A 24,987-nucleotide genomic window follows, 5' to 3' on the forward strand; every position below is an offset into this window, starting at 1 on the left:
TTACAAATGATCGCTGTAGGCCTAGTTAGCATACGGGGTAGGTTTTTCGTTGATAAAAAATGTAATAAACAGAATATCTAACAGTGTCTTCAGTAATACCAAATATATTTCACTCGTGTGGCTAATATTTAGATATTTTTCACTCGTGCTGCGCACTCGTGAAAAATATCAAAATATTAGCCCCACTCGTGAAATATATTTGGTATTACTGAAAACACTGTTAGATATCCTCTATATTTTAACCATACCATAGTTAATAAGTACCTCCTCATTCATTTTCTCTCTCTTCATTATTAGATGTGTAAATTAAACATTTATGCGACATGAATAATAGATATGAAATATTTTAACAAAGATTAATGAAATTCTTTACTATAGAAAGGGAGCAATACTCGGAATACCGTGCCCCATGCCTAACTACCTGGTTATTGAATTGATATTCATGTAGTCATGTGAAAAAAAAAACTGTAATATTTGTAATTTCGTATAATTATTTTTTCTTTCATTTGATGTTTAACATTGACTTTTCATAAAAATGCTGATACTCGAACATGTGCGATTCATGTTCAATGTAAATATACTAGTTGTGTTTCTTCAGCAATTGAACATTTCAGCGAAATTATATTTTTGGTAATTGGCATTGTCCTTTGTGCGCTAGAGTATGAGTCCGCAAAAATACCTTTGTTAACAGTAATACCTTGATTGATAGAAATACTACTACACTCAAAATGTTATACATGTAACTTTAAATAAATCCAAATTAACCAGATTCTTTTTAATCGATCGGGAGTGTGAAAAATAAATCAGGTCTCGTTTGTACTCAGCAGGTTTTGTATATCCTCAACATTTGAGTGTAAATCTTTCATTTTATTTACTAAGAGATTGTCTGTTTTTAATACAATGGTGAGTTTAATCAATCAAGCAAATATCTGCACTGGTGCAACATTTGTCGAATACACGCGCTTTGTTTTGTGACGTCACAATAGTTATATAGACGAATATGTCAGATAAAATGTCTAGAACAGGAAAACTTGCTGCGGACTATTGAAGATGACATTCAATACTACTTTAGTAGCCAGAGTCAATGATACATTGAACAAAAGACTCATAGCAAATAGAAGATATCATTGTAAATTCAATATATGATAGGATTTAAACTCCGAGCTGTGGGTATCCAAAGTCCGCTGAAGAACGAACGTCCCCGGAGACCCTATGTATTTTAAACACTCCCGATCAATTGTCAAGCATTTGTTTACTTTTAGATTTATTTAAAGCGACGTGTCTCCCACTGTAAATGAAGAAGTATTTCTACCAATTAACATATTACTGTAAACATTTTGGCGGACTAAAATTTTAGCGCCTAACAGAATTTAAATAGATCAGCGTAATAATGAATTGACACATTTGAAATTGTTTTCATAGAAAATAAATATTCTAAGAAGCGGTATCATAATTTAGTGGGCGGAAATGGAAGCCTTTCAACGCGGAAAGCGATTAATAACAACACCTCTAAAATATCTACAGTATATACATGTAGAAAATCCATACCACATTGTCTCAAAAGAGTGTAATTATTAAAACAGTTTGTGGAAAATTTATCGTAAATACGGTATTGTTTATTCAAGAAAATGTGCAATATGCTTTACTTTAAGTGAGTTTAGTATCACATACCGTGGCCTACTTATCGATTTGGAATTCACAGCAGTATCATGACCGTTGTTTCATTGTTTTTCATTGTTGATATGCCTTGCGGTTTTAGTGTCATGCCTTAGGTTCATTTTGAATATATGTATGACTCCTTGTACGTTTTAAATGTCTCCGTGCAAATCAATATATTTTCAAATTTTTATCGATATTTCGAATAACTGTTTATTTGATATATTACTTCTCTCTGTAAAGAATGGACATTTTAAAATGTAACAATTCTAACGGCGATAACTATGTATTCTTAAACCTATAGTCATTTACGTAAACACTGCTATGCTCTATTCTATCATTGTAAGCAACGATGCGCCATACTGACACATTGTTAATGGTTATAGAATCCGACTATATCGGACCATGTCTAATTAGTGATACAGAGGAAACTGACATATGGATAATCTCAAAGTAAATCTTATCACAAGCATTATTTGATACCAATAGCAATTACACCGGAAGTTTACTTCGTATTTTGCTTTTGTGAGCAAATTAAAATGTCGGTAATTTAACATTCAATTGTCCTATCGATTTTATTATGTACCATCCATACATTCAACCATTCAACTATGAAAATGCAATTAGTTTATGTATAGCGGTACATATGAAAGCCATCCACGATTCTATGCTATCGGGTCTTGAAACTGAATATTTCCGTCCGTATAGTAATTGTCTATGCAATCATGCGCGTCCCCTTTCGGACACTTTGAAAATATATAAATCTTCTTAGTCCCTACTTCCCTAAAATGCTGTCTGTGCAGGAAGATATTTGAATACATATTACGTGCAAATAATGCTGGGTTTCTCATTCCGTTAACTAAATGTCCATTATGTGGAATTCTGGTCAAATTACGAAGTTTAGACCTTACTTCGTATGATTCCATCGTATCACGTGACCAGATATCCGCATGCCAGTGTTTGGACCTTGCACCTAATTGCGCTGGAATGGCTTTTGGAGCACAATTACTTAAATGTTCCACTCCGACTCGTATGCCTCTTGAACTCAGTTTTAATCCGGCGTTTTTTAATCTTGTAAAATCTTGACACCAAAAGTTGAGATCTGCGTCTGCTTCCCATGGGATAATATTGTACATTTTCACAGCACTGAGAATTGATCCAGCATTCAATTGACACGATGCATTTATTTTTTCACACATATCCATGAAACCAAAACTTAAGTCTGCCAGTTCCTGAATACAGCACGGTGATCTAATAAACCCTTTTTGTCTCTGGCATGGATACGCGTAATTGCATCCAAAGTCTATAGTCAGTCCAAAAGAAAACTTTAACCTGTAAAGATTCCGTTTTCGTCCAAATTTCTCCCAGTCATTTGTGATCTTACTACGGCGTGGAAAATCCATATCAAACAAGGAGTCAGCACAAATAGCAACCTCCGTATTAAGTCTGATGAAGAAATCCTCGTATAATCCCATAGATGTCAAACTACTATCAAATTTGATTTGATTTAACTTTTCCGTTTTGATAAGAAAAGGCCCATCCACGTGATCACAAAGCACACAGTCGTGCATTGACTCATCATACCCTTCCTTATATACCATCGTGAAGTTCTGGAACACTCTCTGATGGCAACCTAAACTCCAAACATTATCAGAGTTTCTGATAGCCCCGCCTACTGCGTTAAGATTTAAAATTTCAATCTCACGCACAAGTCGTTCAAGTCTTGCATTTGAATCAAGTCCTATTACATTTCTTAAAACTAATGTATATTTGGTTTTTACTTCTTTCATTAATGTGTTCAATGCATCCCCTTCTTTGACCGAAGATGCCATGTTCTTTACACGTACATTACTCTTTTCCTTAACATTCCCACCGTAGTCACCAACTATCATTGGGATGTTTGTATCGTAGGTATCTTTGATAAACTTTGTGTTTGTAGGTGAGCCATGGTCGAGACGAAGAATTGTGACTATCTGATCAAGAGGCTTAGCATGGGAGCATTCCCTGATTTTGTAACCATTCATTTTATCAACATAATACTCGGGACACATACTACTTGGTTCATGCACTTTCCGTTTTGTGGCGTCTTCAAAGGAGGTTCCAAATCCTTTCAGTATTGCGTCCATATGCTCACTTGCATGTTTTAAAGCCCTCTGTGTTTTAGATCCCCTTGCATGAATCCTCGCCTTTTTCAGATACATGGCTACATCAAATATCTGCCGAGGGATATTTGACACATTTACCTTTATTGTTGAGATATCTATTGTCTCGGTGCAGGTATCAGAATACTGTGGGCTTGGTGCATAGTTTTCGTTGTCCGTACATCGCATTTGAAAGAAAAGTTGAAGAATCAGCATACCTCCCAATATAAAACACATCACCAGGTAAACGTTGACCTGTTGAACGAAACAAAGAAAACAATATTGAAACATGAGAGGTTATGTATTTGCAAAAACAAGTTCCGGTAGTTTAAAAATTAAGATCTCCTTTACTAATAATAAAATCATGCAATTGATAAATATATTCATACTAAGGTGTCTTTATCTAGAAATAGAAATTTGATTGTATATGAAAACTACTTCTACCACAATACCCTGTGTTATTCAACTCTCAGACCATCAGTTAATCATTACAGCTGTTGATTAACAATCTGTTTATACCACACGTGGTATAAACTCTGTACGCATTTTGATTGGCTAACACGGTGAACTTTGACCCAAGCTGCAATTGTTATTGACGTCATCAATAATCTAATGACACATCACCGGGTCCCGGACGTCACCGGTACACTTTATTTGCATACGCGAAATTATACTTGGCCACGTTTCCCTTTGATTCAAGCCGATATTATTGTGGTAGAAACAGGTCACACGACTCGAAATTGTTGGATATGGAATTTATTTCACACTCGTAAGTTATTTTTTAAAAGTTGCAAAAAAAAAAAAAACACTCGCTAAAGCTCGTGTCTTTTGTAACTTTAAAAAGATAACTTACTCGTGTGAAATAAATTCCATATCCAACAACCACTCGTTGTGTAACCTCTACTTATACAATTGATACAAATCGCTTACAAGTCATTGTCTTTCCACGAGTCTTTAAGAAAGTAACAGTACTGATGAAATCTGCGTTTGTATCTCTTTTTCTGATTGGTCCATTCGACGCAATTACTTGCGATCTATGTTTAGATGCCAAAGGTTTATAAGTAACACAAGTAAATTATCTTGTTTTTAAGAAGTTTATAGTTCGTCTTTTGAACAGTTACTATTCATGTCAACTAATACCATCATGGTCTCGTTTGTATCAACACGTTTGGCCCTAACGGTTCTGTCACATCTACCCGATTTGTCTCGCCGGATCTAAACCAGATCATAACTTTTAAGAAATCAACGCTATTTGTTAATTGTCTCGGTTTCGTCCCGGCGATGTACGTCAGTAGTAGTTTGTAATCACCGCCTGGTCTTAGGTCCTAGAAAGAGCTGCATGGTGCAGTTAAATTCGTTTTCAGCTATACTGTATCTTACTCTCTGTTTGTTTTGAAAATGTATTAATATCATGTTTATCTTTTGTACTATTCTTACATACAACTGTTACACCATAGAGATGAATTCTTATTCTATATTAGTAATATGGCCATCTCTAATGCGAACGCCATTCACACTGTTCGCTGCATGTTCTGAATTGATAATTGCATTCGTGTTTATCTGTTTGTGGTAAAGACAGTATTGTATCCCATATGGATTTTAGGACTTCACAAAACGTTGAATAAAGTATCCACTATTATGAATTCTATTGTAATTCTGCTTCCTATTGTTATTGAAATCGATCATAATAAAATGGTTAAATTATCGATCGATTAGTCTTATCGTAGAACCTGGTGTAAGTATTGTATTTTATATCAGTTTAAAGTTCATCAATATGCTTAAACGGTGATTCATTTCGTATGGTCATTGTGGTTTTGACATTGACGTTTTTGCGCTTTTAAAGCGACTACAACTGTAGGTGTCATACTCGTAAAACGATGATTTCTTCTTATAAATATTGAAATGGGTGAAAGGTAGAGAGAAACAGGAGCCTATACTTTACAAATGACACATTAACATGTTTACGGATTTCAAAACATTGTTTACCTCGATTGATGCATGTAAAACAAATGCTTCAAGGAGAAAGCCAAATAGAGTCACGTAGGTACCCATGTAGTCATGAGTCCGTACGCAATTACTCTCCCAAAATAGAAAAAGAACGTGAGATATGTGTAAACATAGACACCAGCGGGAGATTAAACTCGCTGGCTGTCCTTACTATATATTTCTAAATAGAAATATTGTATTCCGTGAAATCAGTAATGGGTGTTACAATATAACACAACAATGGGCTGTAAGTTTCGTTACCTTGAACGAGACGTGGCACATCTACCTAGCCCCAATTGTTAATAAATTTGGCTGGGTCCCGAGAGGGTAACTATTCCATTTAAGCATTCACAGTGTTCAGCTAATGAGTATATGGATTATTGTAGGGCCTAACGAAACATAATGTCATTGAGCAAAGGTTGTTAATTTTCCGAAGTAAATTGAATTATCGGTGTGTTCGTAATATGCTACCAAAATATTTACAAAGAAATTAAAACAAATATATAAATATCTCAGTTGTGTACAAGTTATTATAAGTAATACACGCAAGTAATAAATTCTCACAAAAAGCCCAGGTTAGATTTAGATACAGTAGAGGCAAAATGAATTTCACTGTTCTTTACAGCTGAATCGTATATAAAACAGAAAATTGTCCATTTTAGGAAATATTTGATAGCGCAAGTCACGTAAACCTTTTGATGGTAGAAAGTAGCAAAACATTTCAACACTTTATTCAATATACTGACTTCTGATTTGCGGTTACCAAGTTTGATTATATATTTATTGATCAAACTGAGTATTTTTTGCAACACTACTATATACTGGTAGCATCAGTAACGAGTCATTATGCCTCAACTGCATCTATGATTCAGGGCAAGCACAATAGATTCCCATGGTCCTCATTTGATGGCAAAGTTTCATGGTGGACATCTCATGATCTCATTTGGAAATATTATATTTCCTTGTGAATCGAAACATGTTTAATGCTTGTTCTGTGGTTACCACACTTACTAATTTTGGCATATGTCGTCGATGGAGAAGACACCCCTTCAGTACCTCAGTACATTGATTTAGAAAAAAATCAATATTTTGACAAATTGATATAAACAAGATAAAATATTTCTGGTGTTTGAATACCCGGTTCGAAACCCTGGTTGTATTTGAGATAAGATTAATCTAATCAAAACACGGTCGTCACGGATGACCACTGTCCAGGTAGGCTAAACAGTGCCGAAGGGGTTTAGGTCAGCTGAGGTCGTTATCGGTGGTGCCGAGGTATTTGTTTCCGTTATGGTTGATTTGAAATGTATTAAATGTCTGTTGCTAAAATGCTCTGAATTCCCAGCTGAATAGTTTACTTGATGATTATAAAACACCTTTGAATTCCCGTGTAAACAATTTATTTACATAATATAAAGCAAACAATGAATTGAACAGAAAATCAGTGACGCTGAGGTATTTTTTTCCGTTATGGTTGATTTGAAATGCATTAAATGTCTGTTGCTAAAATGCTCTGAATTCCCAAATGAATAGTTTACTTGATGATTATAAAACACCTTTGAATTCTTAAATCAAACTAATTAATTCTACTTAGTAGAAAAACAACAAAGAACACTGATATAAAAACGAAATCGTAATTTGCCCTCAAAATCAATTAAACAAATGTATATTAGAAATAGGAAAATTGCGGATATGTTGACATTGATAAAAACAATTTTTTTCGACTACCCTTTCAATTGCGTTTTAATGTTCAAATTACGCTTTTCAATACAACTAACTTTGAATTATTTAGACATTTATTCAATTTCCATTGAAACAAAATATGGTTTCGAACGAGATATTCAAACACCAGAAATATTTTATCTTTTTTATATCTGTTTGTCAAAATATTGATTTTTTTATTCAATGTACTGAAGGATTGAGGTGGGAGGTAGGGGTGGGCTCTCTCCAAATTAGTCAAATGAGTATACTTAATATACTTAGTACATAAACGAAGTACCAATAATCTATAGTGCCCCACCGGTAACGAGTCCTGAATTACATATGATATAGACAATTTTATTCTAAGGTTAAGGTTAAGAGTTTATCTTATATCATGGAATGCTCTTCAATCTCATCTAGTCATTGTGTCCAGAGGGCATTCACGAATACTGTGTACCTAAATACACGTATACCATATGAACACGTTACATCATGTATACCATATGAACACGTTACATCACGTATACCATATGAACACGTTACATCCCTCATAGGACACTATTTGATCAAAAAGGTCATTTCCTGCTCCATCAAGAAAATTTTACTTATAATTTCTAATAACTGCATTTTATACCTTACTGTGGTAAAATAAGACAATTGCGTTTTTGGCTGTTAAAAATAATGTGCTCTTTACCAAATGTGTTAGAATATTAAAATTATAAATAAAATTGTTGAATGGAGAGGTTTAGTTTCAGGTTTTGCCACACAAGTTCGTGACCTACATATGATAAGCGCCGATTGTCCTGTCCCTGCATACCATTTAGTAGCTAGGTTCCCGCTCAAGGCCTGGTTAACTTAACGATATATTTGAAAAGAGTGTTCTCAAAAGTTTTTTGAACCGTTTAAAGTTTTAGAACATTATACAAATATGGTCAAACTGCGACAGAACCCTGCCACATTGCGTATGAATAAATATAGATTTAAAAACGAAACAAGAGATCCCAGAGGGATCTTGGCGCCCACCATTGAATGATCTTCATAGGTTCCATGTCAGATTGATCTTTTCTGTACTTTTCCCTTCATTTTACTAATCTGTGCAAATTGAGACATCCCTCCAGTACTTTTCAAACAAGGGAATCCTAGCTATATAAGAAATTTGAGATTTAACGATAATGGCTGTTTGTTTGCCAGGTTGTTTTAAGGACAGACTGGTCCAAAAATGCAATACAAGGGACCAAAGGGACCTACTTATGAAATTTAAGAAAGATCCATTAAGTACTTTGAGAAATAGAGATAACAAACTTCAATTGTCAAAATCCAAGATGGCGGTCTGTCGGCCATATTGTTTTCCAATTGATCTCAAAATGCAATAAGCATAACGAGGCACCAAGGGGAACCTCCATATGAAATTTGAGAATGATCCCTTCAGTACTTTCTCAGAAATAGCCATAACAAACTTCAATTGTCAAAATCCAAGATGGCTGCCTGTCGGCCATGTTATTTTCAGATTGGTCTCAAAATGCAAAATGCAAAACTAGGCACGAAGGGAAACTTACATATGAAATTTGAGAAAGATCCCTTAAATACTTTCTCAGAAATAGTGATAACAAACTTCAATAGTCAAAATCCAAGATGTCTGCCTGTCGGCCATGTTGTTTTCAGATTGGTCTCAAAACACAATATGCATAACTAGGCACCAAGGGAAACTTACATATGAAATTTCAGAAAGATCCCTTCAGTACTTTCTCAGAAATAGTGATAACAAACTTCAATTGTCAAAATCCAAGATGGCTGCCTGTCGGCCATGTTGTTTTCTGATCGGTCCCAAAATGCAATATGCATAACTAGGCACTAAGGGGAACCCACATATGAAATTTGAGAAAGATCCCTTCAGTACTTTCTCAGAAATAGCGATAACAAACTTCAATTGTCAAAATCCAAGATGGCTGCCTGTCGGCCATGTTGTTTTCCGATAGGTCTCAAAATGCAATATGCATAACTAGGCACCAAGGGGAGCCTACATACGAAATTTGAGAAAGATCCCTTTGGTACTTTCTCAGAAATAGCGATAACAAACTTCAATTGTCAAAATCCAAGATGGCTGCCTGTCGGCCATGTTGTTTTCCGATAGGTCTCAAAATGCAATATGCATAACTGGGCACCAAGGGGAACCTACATATCAAATTTGAGAAAGATCCCTTTGGTACTTTCTCAGAAATAGCGATAACAAACTTCAATGGTCAAAATCCAAGATGGCTGCCTGTCGGCCATGTTGTTTACCGATCGGTCCCAAAATGCAATATGCATAACTAGGCACCAAGGGGAACCTACATATGAATTTTGAGAAAGATCCCTTCAGTACTTTCTGAGGATTAGCGATAACAAGAATTGTTTACGGACGGACGGAGGGACGGACGGACCACGGACCACGGACGCAGGGCGATTTGAATAGCCCACCATCTGATGATGGTGGGCTAAAAAAGCCTGAATATACTGGAAATATGTTACTATACTTCACGATTGAAAGCAACTTCAGCAACTAAAAAATGACAGTAATTTAATAGGCATGCCAAAAAACATAGTGATTATATCGCTCCACGCACTGGCACGCAACTCTCAAGATTGTAGTGTCTCTTTCTCGTCTAGGGAATCGGATGAAATGCTACACCCCAAAAAGAGATATATATTCACAACCCATCCCGTACAAAGGTATATCCGATATCGTTTTGTGCAGGAAAGTTTAAGATGGCATGATTTAGATCGACTACACAAACAACCAATATCAGATGACCTATTTGGATATAATCGTGGCTTTATTTAATCTAAGCCCTTGTCCCTACAGGTCTATGTCCACCAAAACTGTACTCCGGTCTTCTCTTTATATGTGAGGTTAGGCCTGTTGTCATTATACTACTCTAGGCGGCTACCACACTTGTGAAATCATAGTTCGGAACATGTACATTGTATATAGTGCTGGCTGGCTGTAGACAGACATCTGTAACGGCTTATGTTTCGGGACAGAGAACACGTTTTAAAATTAAGTTTTTGATTACATCCAATGTTAAAGTACGATGGCCGACAAGAGCCTGGCAAAATGAAATGAAAAAACTGTAACACTTTTTTCAATGGTACAGTTTTTTCATATCTTTTTGTACCATAGAAAAGTGTACCATGGTACAAAAAGATGTGAAAATTCAAATAATTTTGTACTATATGTGTTACAGAAAGATTATAAACTACTTAGGACAAAACACAGCTTACATTCACATGTTTATGTACCAATAGCCGGTATCAGCCGGCAAAATGATGTGAAAGGTTTTGCACCGCGTTACACTTTTTTCATTTCTTTTTGTACCATTTTTGGTACAAAAAGATATGAAAAAAGTGTACCAAGAAAAAAACGTTACAGTTTTTTCATATCTTTTTGTACCATCCGTGGTACAAAAAGATGTGAAAAAACTGTACCATCAGAGTTATCCAACACCATGACCAGGGCTGACCCCGTATAGCAGAAGGTTTGATAACACCGTCACAACAAGCCGCAAAGTTTATTAATACTTTAGTGTAAGTATTGGGGTGTACCTTAGGGGCTAAAAATTATTAAATTAAACCTGTATAATGTCGTCATTTCTATTTTAGAGATAAACAATTCAACGATTGAAAAAACATTACAGCATTTCTCTAATAGTCTTACAAAATATATATATTCCTCGATGTCTTCTGTAAAACCAACTTTATTTTACGAGTGGGGCTAATATTTCGATATTTGCGCATTCATGAAAAATATCAAAATATTAGTCACACGAGTGAAATACATTTGGTATTATTGAAGATGCTGTTAGATATGCTGTTTATTACATTTTCATAGCAAAATATACCGGATCATCTTTTAACTTTTTCCATTTTCCACTTTTATAGAATGATTAATTTTCGATATTTCACTGCTAAAAGCGTAATAACGAAACCCATCGGTGTCTATAGTTTCTTTTACTCGAGAAGTTTTTATTACGTAATAAAATTGATGGTCCCATTTCCCCAAAACGGGCCCCATCGGTGTCTTTAGTTTCTTTTACTCGAGCAGTTGAGGCAGATTGGATACATTGACAATGTATGTACAACTAAATCGTCACTGGAAAAATTATTAAAGACGTTATTTTTAAAATGAAAAGTAATTTAAAAGTTAAAACAGACAACTGACCATTTTGCAGGCCCAACATCAATATACATGTACATGACGATTGGATCATCCAGTAGCCAGACATTCTGGATACTAATTGGCAGGCTATGTGATGACAGCTTTATCTGGGAGTCATTTGTCAAACTCAGTAACCCTTATGACTGGCCGTTTCATATGTTTCTGTACCATGGCTGTTTTCGGCCGCTTTTTGGTACAAAAAGGTACAAAAGCGACTGACTCATTTCAACTCCGCTTTCACATCTTTCTGTACCATACAATGGTACAAAAAGATGTGAAAAAAATGTACCATGAAAAAAGTGTTACAGTTTTTTCATTTCATTTTGCCAGGCTCTTGTCGGCCATCGTATTAAAGTGAACAAATTCAGTTAAAAGGTAAAAATAATCAATGTAAACTTTAATCAATAAGAGTGTTTTTTGCATCGGGATTATTAAGAACAGGTTTTCCAACACACATTGCACAACGAAAAATTTCACCTGTTCAAATAACTTACTCGAAAGACGTTTGGCCAGTTTATTCAAAACTTGTTTTCTATTATAGATTCTCGTGAAATTTTAAAAAACCCACTTTAGCCTTGAATCATATCCAGTAAAGCTTGAATCCAAAGAACTTGTAAATATTGGAAGAGTTAGATTGTCAAACTTAAAATTGTCCATGGAACTCATGGGTGGTTTTGTTTACCATATAATAAGTTGTTGCAACTGTTTATTCCAATGTAGTAATGTAATAAGTAATGTATGAAAACCCCGCTAACTCGAACTATAATTACACTATACTCACTGAATACCTAATTAATTATTAATTTACTTTTTACGTGAATTGTCAATATGGGCCAAAAAGGAAATTCTAACAGTGTGGAGAATAAAAAACATGTCAAATTTTCGAGGCAATCCGTCCCGTTATCAAGACACAGAGAATACACATACAGTAAATACAATAAGATAAAGGAAGAGTAATAATTTTTGGTAGTAGTTGAAATAACAATCATGAACCCTTCAGCTGGCGTGGGCCGAAGCCTGAGGCTAGCGTGACAGGTACAGAGTCATGTTCTATGATGGAACGCTATATAATGTCACCAACGGCCAAGACATGTATATACACACTCTTTTCAATTTTTCATCGAATTATGATGATTAATGTAAAGTAGAAAACTGATGTATTTCACACCGAATTATCATGATCAATATTAAGTGGAAAACTTATATATTTCACACCTAATTATCATGATCCATATTAAGTGGAAAACTGATGCATTTCACACCGATTTATCTATGTTAAGTGGAAAACTAATGTATTTCACACGGATTCATCATAATCAATGCAAAATGGAAAACTTATGTAAGTCACACGGATTTATCATGATCAATGTAAAGTGGAAAACTGATGTATTTCACACCGAATTATCATGATCAATATTAAGTGGAACACTGATGTATTTCATAACAATTTATCATAATTAAATAAAGTGGAAAACTTATGTGTTTCACACCGAATTATCATGATCAATATCAGGTGGAAAACTTTTGTATTTCACATGGATTTATCAATGTTAAGTGGTATGTATCTCTCACTAATTCATCTATGTTAATTGAAAAACTGATGTATTTCACACGAATTTTATCTATAGTAAGCTAAAAACGTATATTTTTCCACACGGATTTTTCTCTGTTCAATATTGTTCTTGTTCTATATGATTGTACTATACTACCATTGTACGTTTAAGATTTCAACCAAACTTTAAAATTGTAACCAACCCTATGTTATATCTATAGTGGGATATAATTGTTTATGCCATTTATATACTATGATGTACTTAGAATATATTTTCGTCATTGATATTTTACCATTGTATGTAAGAAATTGCAATCAATCCGTATTAAATCTACAAAAAGATATAATGGATTGTGGCTTTTCATATGCTATGATGTACTTAGAATATAAATTGCCTTCAAAGCTGTATTGCCATTTTCTGTTTGAAATTACAATAGACCCTAATTAAAACTACAGTAGGGTATTGAGTATGGTATATGCTAAGATGTATTTTGAATGTACATTTTCTTCAAAGCTATGTTACCGTTTTCTGTTTGAAGTGGCAATCGATCCTTAAGGTTCATGACCACATATCTGACATAAAATCTCCGTTCAGATTTAGTTTACCTGTAAACACAGGGCTTCTTACGAAGCGACTTCGGTAATCACACATGGCCGTATATGCCCAGGGGCTACATGAGACAACACCGTCATGCTTGACTGCAGACAATATTCTGGCTTCCAAACAGGTTATGCTGGTGAGGTTCTGAATTGGGTATTTAACGAAACTGAAAACCGTTTCTATGTAAGATTCCATTGAAAATATATACTGTACCCGTAATGGACCCCAGGTTACCTTCCACTTTAACAATCCAAGGACATACTACTTGTGTATTTCACCTATACTTTGCCCAATATTAGCAAGTCCAATGACAAAATTGATTTCCTTTCAAAAATATCCAGAGCTATTCTGGAGCTACCATCGTTATAGAAATGAAACAAATTGTTTATCTATTTGTCTGAAAGGTACGGCTATCAATGTTTTACCTGAGTATTGATTGCGAATACCAAAAAAATCATTGACACATGTACCTACTCCCTCTGAAGTGGTCTGTTGTTACATAGGGTAGGTGTTTTGCAACACTGAAAATTAAAATCTAAAATGTATTTTTAGAATTCAAGCATAGGGGTACCTTTGTAAACGTCATATAATTACCCATAGAAAAGTATAATTTCGTACCTGTTCCGTTTTGATATAGATTTTTTGCTGTAAACGAACCATTCAGTTTGATTTATTAGGAAGAGTTGGTAGGCCATTGTGAATACAAGAGTGTTCCTTTTTCAAAAGAAACACAGGTAAAACCATAGCTAATCTCGCAAACACCCAATAACAAGTAATATTTACTGGAAGTCTGGTCATGAACCTTAATAAATCCTCAGTGACATATCATTCAGTATAACTATTTATTGCATTTTTGCCAGTGAAATATAGAGATTTATCAAACTAATAAAACTTATATTTTCACTGCAGCGATTTTGCAGTGAAAATATAAGATTTTGCAGTGAAAATAAGATTTTGCAGTGAAAATATGTTTTCCATTTTTGACCAATCAGAGCGGACCTTTGTATTCACCTCGTTGAAACTTGCCGATTTTTCCAATCGAAGCGGAGATAGATAAATTGGTTATTTTGCATTATTTCTGAAATATTCTGACTAGTTTTTGACTAATTACTAACTTGACGTTAGCTATTCATGCACAGATTCTCCGATAACAGCAGAAAACGCTTAAATAGCGCTGATCAGTCCTTTCAAAATGGCGCCGTCAAGTTGACGTGGAGTAACGTCACAAAGAGATGACGTCATTACTGATTCCCGCACTTTTTGACTATTCATTTTTCGATGTTTTAAATTTTGTTTTTAAGTTTATGAAATGCAATAAAAAGAAAATTGAATGGTTTCCCGTTAAATATAACATATATTTCACGAGTATGACAGAATATCAATATTTTCACGAGTGCGAAATCCTCCAAATAAGTGCTTTCACGGTACTCAAAACGCTTTGCTCAAACCAGGCAGGTTAATTAATAGATAGAGGTCAGACAACTAGTTAACCACTCACAAACTAGGCAGGCTAATTAATGGATAGAGACCAGAAAAGTACATTACAACACACAAACCAGGCAGGTTAATTAATGGATAGAGGTCAGACAACTACTTAACCACACACAAACCAGGGAGGTTAATTAATGGATAGAGGTCAGACAACTACATTACCACTCACAAACCAGGCAGGTTAATTAATAGATAGAGACGAGACAAGTACATTACCACACACAAACCAGGCAGGTTAATTAATGGATAGAGGTCAGACAACTACTTAACCACACACAAACCAGGGAGGTTAATTAATGGATAGAGACGAGACAAGTACATTACCACACACAAACCAGGCAGGTTAATTAATGGATAGAGGTCAGACAACTACTTAACCACACACAAACCAGGGAGGTTAATTAATGGATAGAGACCAGACAAGTACATTACCACACACAAACCAGGCAGGTAAATTAATGGATAGAGACCGGACAAGTACATTACCACACACAAACAAGGCAGGCTAATTAATGGATAGAAGTCAGACAAGTACATTACCACACACAAACCAGGCAGGTTAATTAATAGATAGAGGTCAGACAAGTACATTACCACACACAAACCAGGCATGTTAATTAATGGATAGATACCAGACAAGTACATTACCACACACAAACCAGGCAGGTTAATTAATGGATAGAGGTCAGACAACTAGTTAACCACACACAAACCAGACATGTTAATTAATGGATAGAGGTCAGACAAGTACATTACCACACACAAACCAGACATGTTAATTAATGGATAGAGACCAGACAAGCACATTACCACACACAAACCAGGCAGGTTAATTAATGGATAGAGACGAAACAAGTACATTACCACACACAAACCAGGCAGGTTAATTAATGGATAGAGGTCAGACAACTACTTAACCACACACAAACCAGGGAGGTTAATTAATGGATAGAGACCAGACAAGTACATTACCACACACAAACCAGGCAGGTTAATTAATGGATAGAGGTCAGACAACTTCTTAACCACACACAAACCAGGCAGGTTAATTAATGTATAGAGGTCAGACAACTACATTACCACACACAAACCAGGCAGGTTAATTAATGGATAGAGGTCAGACAAGTACATTACCACACACAAACCAGGCAGGTTAATTAATGGATAGAGACCGGACAAGTACATTACCACACACAAACAAGGCAGGCTAATTAATGGATAGAAGTCAGACAAGTACATTACCACACACAAACCAGGCAGGTTAATTAATAGATAGAGGTCAGACAAGTACATTACCACACACAAACCAGGCAGGTTAATTAATGGATAGACACCAGACAAGTACATTACCACACACAAACCAGGCAGGTTAATTAATGGATAGAGGTCAGACAACTAGTTAACCACACACAAACCAGACATGTTAATTAATGGATAGAGGTCAGACAAGTACATTACCACACACAAACCAGACATGTTAATTAATGGATAGAGACCAGACAAGTACATTACCACACACAAACCAGGCAGGTTAATTAATGGATAGAGGTCAGACAACTACATTACCACACACAAACCAGGCGGGTTAATTAATGGATAGAGGTCAGACAACTACATTACCACACACAAACCAGGCAGGTTAATTAATGGATAGAGGTCAGACAACTACATTACCACACACAAACCAGGCAGGTTAATTAATGGATAGAGGTCAGACAAGTACATTACCACACACAAACCAGGCGGGTTAATTAATGGATAGAGGTCAGACAACTACTTAACCACACACAAACCAGGCAGGTTAATTAATGGATAGAGACCAGACAAGTACATTACCACACACAAACCAGGCAGGTTAATTAATGGATAGAGACCGGACAAGTACATTACCACACACAAACCAGGGAGGTTAATTAATGGATAGAGGTCAGACAAGTACATTACCACACACAAACCAGGCAGGTTAATTAATGGATAGAGGTCAGACAAGTACATTACCACACACAAACCAGGCAGGTTAATTAATGGATAGAGACCAGACAAGTACATTACCACACACAAACCAGGCAGGTTAATTAATGGATAGAGGTCAGACAACTACTTAACCACACACAAACCAGGCAGGTTAATTAATGGATAGAGACCAGACAAGTACATTACCACACACAAACCAGGCAGGTTAATTAATGGATAGAGACCAGACAACTTCTTAACCACACACAAACCAGGCAGGTTAATTAATGGATAGAGACCAGACAAGTACATTACAACACACAAACCAGGCAGGTTAATTAATGGATAGAGGTCAGACAACTTCTTAACCACACACAAACCAGGGAGGTTAATTAAAGGATAGAGGTCAGACAAGTACATTACCTCACACAAACCAGGCAGGTTAATTAATGGATAGAGGTCAGACACGCTCATTACCACACACAAACCAGGCAGGTTAATTAATGGATAGAGACCAGACAAGTACATTACCACACACAAACCAGGCAGGTTAATTAATGGATACAGACCAGAAAAGTACATTACCACACACAAACCAGGCAGGTTAATTAATGGATAGAAGTCAGACAAGTACATTACCACACACAAACCAGGCATGTTAATTAATGGATAGAGACTAGACAAGTACATTACCACACACAAACCAGGCAGGTTAATTAATGGATAGAGGTCAGACAAGTACATTACCACACACAAACCAGGCAGGTTAATTAATGGATAGAGACCGGACAAGTACATTACCACACACAAACCAGGCAGGTTAATTAATGGATAGAGGTCAGACAAGTACATTACCACACACAAACCAGGCAGGTTAATTAATGGATAGAGACTAGACAAGTACATTACCACACACAAACCAGGCAGGTTAATTAATGGATAGAGGTCAGACACGCTCATTACCACACACAAACCAGGCAGGTTAATTAATGGATAGAGACCAGACAAGTACATTACCACACACAAACCAGGCAGGTTAATTAATGGATAGAAGTCAGACAAGTACATTACCACACACAAACCAGGCAGGTTAATTAATGGATAGAGGTCAGACAAGTACATTACCACACACAAACCAGGCAGGTTAATTAATGGATAGAGACCGGACAAGTACATTACCACACACAAACCAGGCAGGTTAATTAATGGATAGAGGTCAGACAACTACTTAACTACACACAAACCAGGCAGGTTAATTAATAGATAGAGATCAGACAAGTACATTACCACTCACAAACCAGGCAGGTTAATGTATGGATAGAGGCCAGACAAGTACATTACCACACACAAACCAGGCAGGTTAATTAATGGATAGAGGTCAGACAACTAGTTAACCACACACAAACCAGGCAGGTTAATTAATGGATAGAGGTCAGACAACTAGTTAACCACACACAAACTAGGCAGGTTAATTAATGGATAGAGACCAGACAAGTACATTACCACACACAAACCAGGCAGGTTAATTAATGGATAGAGGTCAGACAAGTACATTACCACACACAAACCAGGGAGGTTAATTAATGGATAGAGACCAGAAAAGTACATTACCACTCACAAACCAGGCAGGTTAATTAATAGATAGAGGTCAGACAAGTAGAGTACCACACACAAACCAGGCAGGTTAATTAATGGATAGAGGTCAGACAACTACATTACCACTCACAAACCAGGCAGGTTAATTAATGGATAGAGGTCAGACAACTACTTAACCACACACAAACCAGGGAGGTTAATTAATGGATAGAGGTCAGACAACTACATTACCACACACAAACCAGGCAGGTTAATTAATGGATAGAGACCAGACAAGTACATTACCACACACAAACCAGGCAGGTTAATTAATGGATAGAGGTCAGACAACTACTTAACCACACACAAACCAGGCAGGTTAATTAATGGATAGAGGTCAGACAACTACATTACCACACACAAACCAGGCAGGTTAATTAATGGATAGAGACCAGACAAGTACATTACCACACACAAACCAGGCAGGTTAATTAATGGATAGAGGTCAGACAACTACTTAACCACACACAAACCAGGCAGGTTAATTAATGGATAGAGGTCAGACAACTACATTACCACACACAAACCAGGCAGGTTAATTAATGGATAGAGACCAGACAAGTACATTACCACACACAAACCAGGCAGGTTAATTAATGGATAGAGGTCAGACAAGTACATTACCACACACAAACCAGACATGTTAATTAATGGATAGAGACCAGACAAGTACATTACCACACACAAACCAGGCATGTTAATTAATGGATAGAGACGAGACAAGTACATTACCACACACAAACCAGGCAGGTTAATTAATGGATAGAGGTCAGACAACTACATTACCACTCACAAACCAGGCAGGTTAATTAATGGATAGAGGTCAGACAAGTACATTACCACACACAAACCAGGCATGTTAATTAATGGATAGAGACGAGACAAGTACATTACCACACACAAACCAGGCAGGTTAATTAATGGATAGAGGTCAGACAAGTACATTACCACACACAAACCAGGCAGGTTAATTAATGGATAGAGGTCAGACAACTACTTAACCACACACAAACCAGGCAGGTTAATTAATGGATAGAGACGAAACAAGTACATTACCACACACAAACCAGGCAGGTTAATTAATGGATAGAGGTCAGACAACTTCTTAACCACACACAAACCAGGCAGGTTAATTAATGGATAGAGACGAAACAAGTACATTACCACACACAAACCAGGCAGGTTAATTAATGGATAGAGACCGGACAACTACATTACCACACACAAACCAGGCAGGTTAATTAATGGATAGAGGTCAGACAAGTACATTACCACACACAAACCAGGCATGTTAATTAATGGATAGAGGTCAGACAAGTACATTACCACACACAAACCAGGCAGGTTAATTAATGGATAGAGGTCAGACAAGTACATTACCACACACAAACCAGGCAGGTTAATTAATAGATAGAGGTCAGACAAGTACATTACCACACACAAACCAGGCAGGTTAATTAATGGATAGAGGTCAGACAAGTACATTACCACACACAAACCAGACATGTTAATTAATGGATAGAGGTCAGACAACTACTTAACCACACACAAACCAGGCAGGTTAATTAATGGATAGAGGTCAGACAAGTACATTACCACACACAAACCAGTCAGGTTAATGTATGGATAGAGACGAGACAAGTACATTACCACACACAAACCAGACATGTTAATTAATGGATAGAGGTCAGACAACTACTTAACCACACACAAACCAGGGAGGTTAATTAAAGGATAGAGGTCAGACAAGTACATTACCACACACAAACCAGGCAGGTTAATTAATGGAGAGAGACCAGACAAGTACATTACAACACACAAACCAGGCAGGTTAATTAATGGATAGAGGTCAGACAACTAGTTAACCACTCACAAACCAGGCAGGTTAATTAATGGATAGAGACGAAACAAGTACATTACCACTCACAAACCAGGCAGGTTAATTAATAGATAGAGACCAGACAACTACTTAACTACACACAAACCAGGCAGGTTAATTAATGGATAGAGGTCAGACAAGTACATTACCACACACAAACCAGGGAGGTTAATTAATGGATAGAGGTCAGACAAGTACATTACCACTCACAAACCAGGCAGGTTAATTAATGGATAGAGGTCAGACAAGTACATTACAACACACAAACCAGGCAGGTTAATTAATGGATAGAGGTCAGACAAGTACATTACCACACACAAACCAGGCAGGTTAATTAATGGATAGAGACCAGACAACTACTTAACTACACACAAACCAGGGAGGTTAATTAATAGATAGAGACCAGACAAATACATTACCACACACAAACCAGGGAGGTTAATTAATGGATAGAGCTACACACAATTATTTGCAATTTTGCAAATTCCGTTTACTAACAAAATATAACATGATATATACATTTGTATGAATTTATTATTATTTAAGTAAATGGAGGCCATGGCCTTTCATGAGAATTAATTCCAACACTATTGCATTATTGCTTCATATCGGATATTGCTTGTTTAATACAAATATGTCATATTCACACAAAACATCATTATTTTAAGGTAATTGTAAACTCTAACGGCCTATTTGTCATTGAAATAAATAATCAAATATCAGTTATTTAATTGCATTGAAGATTTGTGCTTGCGGGTATATTTTATCGTATTAAGTATTATAATTATGTAGATTATGCAAAGATATATTTACTCTAGGCCTATATGTAAATACTTAATGTTAATCCAGTTTTCTTCTCGCATACATTAGCCAATCATTGAGTTTACTTTTGGTTTATTTTGTTTAACGTCCTATCAACAGCCAGGGTCTTTTAAGGACGTGTCTGGTTTTGGAGGTGGAGTGCTAGTCATAACGTATCGGGACACCTTAACAACTCGGCCACCGCGGCACCATAGTCATTAGTCAATTATAATTGTTTACCTTATATTAATATGTAACATTATGCAATTAGGCAGAATTTTTGTTATGACCTGATAATATGTAAGGTTTTGGAATTGTATTACAAATGTCGTTGTAATTAACGTCCATTTCAATCTATACATATTTATTAAGTTGTTTACTGACCAATGAACAAGCTGGCAGTATGCACGTGACTAAGAAACAAGCAGCTGACTTTAAGAATGCTTTACATCATTCTGTAACTTCAATTACCAATGTTCACAATGCTAGGAAACTATTTTCACGAATTTGACTGGTTCTTGAATTATTTTAGTGTACATAGGATACTAGCCCGAGTTTCCTCTGGCCCTGACACCATGTCTGGTGTAGGGGTCCTACACCAGACATGGTATCAGGGCCAGAGGAAACTCGGGCTAACTGGATACATATTATCAATTTTGAAATGGTTTTAAATCGTGGACAAAGGTTTTGACAAAATGGTTTGATAATTTAAACTTGAAAATTGAGATTGGACATATGGACGAATACTTTATTTTTCATTGTATCTGTAATCTGCTTCGATTTCCCCTGCTATAATGTAAGTGACAACTGAAGAAAAAGTGATGATAAAAATAATTATCAAAGAGGATGTTAGTATCTTAATTAAGCTGTAAATACGCTTAATACTCGTACTTAAACGATAGTTTATGTTATCGGCCCTCGGCTGTCACCGAGAGCCAAAATGTTAATCACATGCCTTATGGACCTTTTACTTTTAACAAGTTGAAAAGGAATATTTAGGTACTGTATGTTTTAATGTACTGTAAAATACTGCAAAGTTTTCCCTCATTGGACAATGGGTGTTTTTGGAACCCTATCTTTTATTTGTGTTAAAATGTCTTTCATTGAGCTTATTACACGGAGACCTGAGTGCAAAGTTTTTGCTTTTTTTGTTAAATTGTAGGGTGGGTGTTTTTGGAACTCTATCTTTTATTTATGTTTCAATGTATTTCATTGAGCTTGTGACACGGAGACATGACTCAGTAGGCTTGATTACAAACGAAAAATGTCAAAGCCCACGAGGCTCTCGGTCGGGAGGAACTCTCTTAATACTCGAGTTCGCTTCCCGAACGACTTCCCTTTGTTCGTTTCCTTGGCGACAGGTAATCTATAATCTGTTTTTCTTTCTATGACGTAAGTCACAACTGAGCATAACGTTACGTGCAAACTCTTTATTCTCTCTTTATTCTTAAATATCTGAACATACTTAAATGATACGAGCTATACGAGCGGGAAAGGTGTTGTCGGGACATACAGACAAGACGAGGTTAGCTGCTTGGTCGACGACATATTACCTATAGTCCGTTTCGCTTTTAATGTCATCTATTGCTGTTATATTGATTATATTTGTATGTGTCACCAAACGTTACCACGGAAAGGGTTAATAGTATGTTCAAATATCTTAATTCAGCGGTGATATATTTGCACGTACATGTATGTATGTAATTACGAAACTACCGATTAAAAATGTTACGCAATGATACAAGCTACCTGGAGAGGCTGACTTGACAACCCCTCCTTACTAATTAGCTGCAGGTAAATATGTAGTATATTTATGTAGCAGCTATCAATAAGTTCATTTGGGTTGATACAAAATGCATTCTCCAAAAGGTGATGTGTAATATCAAGAAGAACGCATTGCTATAATGTGTACAATACAGAAAATTCTACGCGATGATTTGCATTATTTGCCACAAAATAGAAGTTTCTATGCGCAGTACGGCCGCATTTAATTACATGTAAGTCTGTGCGGGGGCTATAAATATCATCGGACGCCAATTACAGTCACTATATGTAGCCGCACTTTATTGGTGTCTACAAATTTTCCAATATCTTATCATTGTCTTGAATATTTGATGCATTATTTCTTATTACACAGCAACGTTTGATAGTTTACACACCTGTTACACAAATCAGTTCGTTTCCATGACAACAGGTGAATCTCAACAGAACATGCCATTCTTATGATGCTCTAAATAATTGTGTTTAGTTATTCATATATATACCGTTCTATCATTTTCCAAAGTCGTAGTTTTTATGTTATATCTTATTAAATATGTCAGGTAAATGGTAAATGTTGCTTATAAATGTATGTACCACCCATACAATGTATACAGGTGGGGACACCTTCCTTACGATATCATAGCGATCATATTACACAATGCTGAAAACCAAATACAACACATATGTATATATATACCTACGTTTGGTGAAGACATCTTTATGTATTAAATCCACACGAAGTAAAGAAATCCTGTTTGGTTTGCGTACACAGATAAATTCATGAAACTACAGCATCAAGCACTTCCCCATTTTAAAATGGAATATTCGATCGACATCACAGCACTAGACGATTTTAGAACGATTCACGTTGTCACTTCCTTAATTCCTGACGAAACAGGTAATCACGTGACTCTTGAAAAATGTCCTTGTGTCATATCAAGTAATAATAACAAAAAAAAAATCCCGATATGTTACTGTCTTCAAAAATGTTTTTGTTATTGTATTACACAGCTCCGACAAACGAGTACAACTGATCGACAGGCCACGAGCAGCCTTGTCGACAGTCTAGTAGGTTTCGTCCGACGTGGATTTAACCGCTGTCCAGCGGGTATTTGGGTCGATCAGACCACAGGTACTTGGATCAGACGGCACCGACAGCACACATGTTTTAATTAGTTGATAAAATAGCTTACAACAGGTCGTAGTGGAACTCGCGTGTGTCACTACAACTAAACCAAGTAAAGGACGGCTGTATTTCAAACTTGGTCTCCTTTCTAAACACAGAGTACTGTGTTATTATAGTCTGTTTTTATATAGCTTTATATAACATGTTCGTCTGGATTATGTTACCGATATCGACCGACAGAGAAGTACATGTTTGGTATCAAATCACTTGCTGCCACAGTCGAACGCACACATACAATCCTTTGTATAGAACGTCATAGCATATGTGTCTTCAGGTTGTCAGATAAGTTCTCTTTAAGGAGTGGTAATGATTTGAAATGGTAGGGATTGGGTAGATATATATAGACGGGGTTTGAAAGGATAGAAAAGTTACATACACATTTAAAACACAAAATTTTATTAAGATAATTGCACAATAAAAATAAGTTAGATCGAGTAGAATGTCTTGCA

The 24,987-nt window shown here is 36.1% G+C and overlaps 1 protein-coding gene across 1 annotated transcript; it reads right to left on the reverse strand.

Annotated features, from left to right (window-relative positions):
* Nucleotides 1–138: 138 nt before the first annotated feature.
* On the reverse strand, nucleotides 139–24,726 carry LOC117329774. Its single transcript, XM_033887904.1, has 2 exons — nucleotides 24,054–24,726; nucleotides 139–4,052 (listed from the first exon to the last, which is right to left on the reverse strand). Exons 1-2 carry the CDS (start codon nucleotides 24,066–24,068, stop codon nucleotides 2,322–2,324), a joined length of 1,746 nt encoding a protein of 581 aa, XP_033743795.1. The 5' UTR covers nucleotides 24,069–24,726; the 3' UTR covers nucleotides 139–2,321.
* Nucleotides 24,727–24,987: the final 261 nt, after the last annotated feature.

This window comes from Pecten maximus, chromosome 6 (assembly GCF_902652985.1).
Source record: "Pecten maximus chromosome 6, xPecMax1.1, whole genome shotgun sequence".
Classification (NCBI taxonomy): domain Eukaryota; kingdom Metazoa; phylum Mollusca; class Bivalvia; order Pectinida; family Pectinidae; genus Pecten; species Pecten maximus.